Below are 2,596 nucleotides of genomic sequence, written 5' to 3'. Positions count from 1 at the left end.
GCGATGAAATAACCATGACAACAATATGTTTTCAAGCTTTTTCTTTCTTTTTTTTTTTTTGTTTTTTTTATATATCTGTTATAATTTTAAAAGGTGCTTTCAATTCAAATGTAAGAATTTGTTTCAAAAAGATAAAATAAAAAAAAAAAAAAAAGGAAGAAGCGAAAAAAAAGGTGTTTTCTATTAGGAATATATTTTATAAAAGAATGTATGTTATACATGTACTCATATAGCTTGTATGTACACATCCTAGTTCACACAAGTATATACATATATATATACATATATATATGCATATAAATATATATGAACTTATTTCTTCATCATTTTATGCATTTTTGTTTTAGCCATGTTCATTTGTTTAGTCTTCGATGAAAAATCTTTTTTTTGTTGAAGATGTACGATATTTTTCTTTTTATCGTCTTTTCCTTTTTTCTTATCATCCTTATCCTTTGCTGCAAAGCGTGATTTGTTCTATAACAAAAAAAAAAAAAAAGTATACGAAATGGCCATAATATAATATGGTTGGGATTCACACAAATATGAAAAAGTGCGGGAATATATGTAAGCAACACATACATACATACATACACACAATATATATATATAAGCACATATACATGTGTACATATCATATCACTAAAAAATATAGGTTTTCCCCTTCATTTCAATGCTTTTCTCTTTTGTTAAACGGAAAAAGAAAAAAGGAAAGGGTTATTTATATATATCCATACAATATCATTTACAATAAAAAGCAAACAAAACGTTTTATCTTATTATAAAATGATATCAGATATATACAAAATTAAAAACCTTCTTTGTTATTTGAAGTTTTACTACATGAACAAGTATTCTTAAATGTTAATACATTCATGACTCTTAAACTTCACTAAAAGGAACGTCAACCCTTATGCATGTACGCACAGTTACTGTATGTATATATATTGATGTATATGTAAGCCCGCAAGTAATATTATTCCATTCTTTACTTTGCAAAATTACTGTTAACATAATATTTTACAGTCGTTGGAAGGAAATTTTTGTTTTGTTTTTCCTTATTTAGTTTTATGTCACTTTGTTTATTTTATTTTATTTTATTTTATTTTTTTTTTTTTTTTTTTTGTTTCTTACTTTTGCTTCAATGCTCTGGACGTACGCTTTTCTGTTTCTAATATCCTCAACAGTTAATCCGCAAACAGCCTTTTGTACTTTTACTGTTTTTTTATATCTTCTCCTTTGCGTTGTTTCTATTTTTGTTTTTTTGTTATTTCTTCTCCACGTCTACATAGTTTTAAAAAAATAATTGGAAATAATTGTTTTGACACTTTGCTTATTCCCGTTTGAGCAATATATGCTATATAAGAACATGTATACACACATATATACACACATATATAAACACATGTAAATTTATATATATATATATACAAACGTGTGTGCATATAAAAATGTATAAAACTATGTATGCGTAAAGGTCAGTGCACCTTCAATTACACTTTTCATTCTTTTACTTGTTCTCAATTACCTGTGTCCATCTTAATTTTGCCGCTTTCTTTTTCTGCAATGCCAGGGAAGCGAACTTTGAGGACAAATAAAAGTATACTTTTCCATCCCTTGCAATAAATTTCTGTCCTCTGCCCGGATATATCCTATATTCGCTAAAGGAGCAAGCTTCCGTTTTTACTGTTGTCTTAATTGATGACATTATATGTTTTTTGTTTTTTTAAAATCTACAAAATTATTTGGTAAAACGCATAAACTTTAATTAGAAAAACAATAGAATAAGAAAGAAGATAAAAATGCATCCTCATCCGCCATCATTTATCAGACGTAAATGCATACATATGAATTATATATATCTTTTAAAAATAATTGCGTATTTGCAGAAAAATTTAAAATAAATGTAAAATTATTTCTTCTTAAAAGTCTGTTAGGGGGTATAAGCAAGCAAACAACATATAGTACTTGTTTCCTCTTTTTTCTTTTTTTTTTGTTATTTATTTTTTTGGGACTAATTATAAATAATAAATAACACTAGTGCAATAATTTTATATATTTGTTTATATATATGTACGTAAATTTTTTTTTTTCAACAGTCATTGGCCCTTTTTCTCTTTACATTTCTTCTCAAATGTGTTACTTATTTAAATACATAAAATATATACAATAGAAAATTCACGTTTTTCACAGTTCACAAATGTATGTGATAAATGCATAACATATGTAAAGATATATAAAATATGTACATACGCATATATATATGCATCATAAATAACAATAAATGCGTTTTTTCATTATAATATGTATTATTTTATTTTACCTTTTATTTTCTGTTTCTTCTGTTAATATTTGGTACAGAGGATGCTTAGTGAAATATTTAAATGTAATTTAATTCTTTCAATTTTTTTTTTTATCACTTGTTATTTTTTGCTTTTTCCTCTACTATTTTTTGCTCTATATTTTTCCTTTAAATAATGTAAATTAGAACTAACAATTCTTTTTTCGTAATTTTTTTTTTCTTTTACTTGTGCTTATTTAATAAAAATATATATTGCTACGATACCTGCTTCAAATATTTTATAATCTGGTGCAAGTT

At 25.0% G+C, this 2,596-nt stretch overlaps 1 protein-coding gene across 1 annotated transcript; it reads right to left on the bottom strand.

The window, feature by feature from the left end:
- Positions 1-312: 312 nt before the first annotated feature.
- PmUG01_14025800 (60S ribosomal protein L24, putative) lies at positions 313-1,705 on the bottom strand (the record flags this gene model as incomplete). Its single annotated transcript, XM_029007807.1, has 3 exons — positions 313-474; positions 1,132-1,281; positions 1,526-1,705. The coding sequence occupies 3 exons, from the start codon at positions 1,703-1,705 to the stop codon at positions 313-315; spliced, it is 492 nt and encodes a 163-aa protein (XP_028864159.1).
- Between the last annotated feature and the right edge of the window lie 891 nt (positions 1,706-2,596).

This window comes from Plasmodium malariae, assembly GCF_900090045.1.
Source record: "Plasmodium malariae genome assembly, chromosome: 14".
Lineage (NCBI taxonomy): Eukaryota > Apicomplexa > Aconoidasida > Haemosporida > Plasmodiidae > Plasmodium > Plasmodium malariae.
The sequence above is the reverse complement of the archived record's forward strand: the minus strand, read 5'-3'. Positions and strand labels throughout refer to the sequence as shown.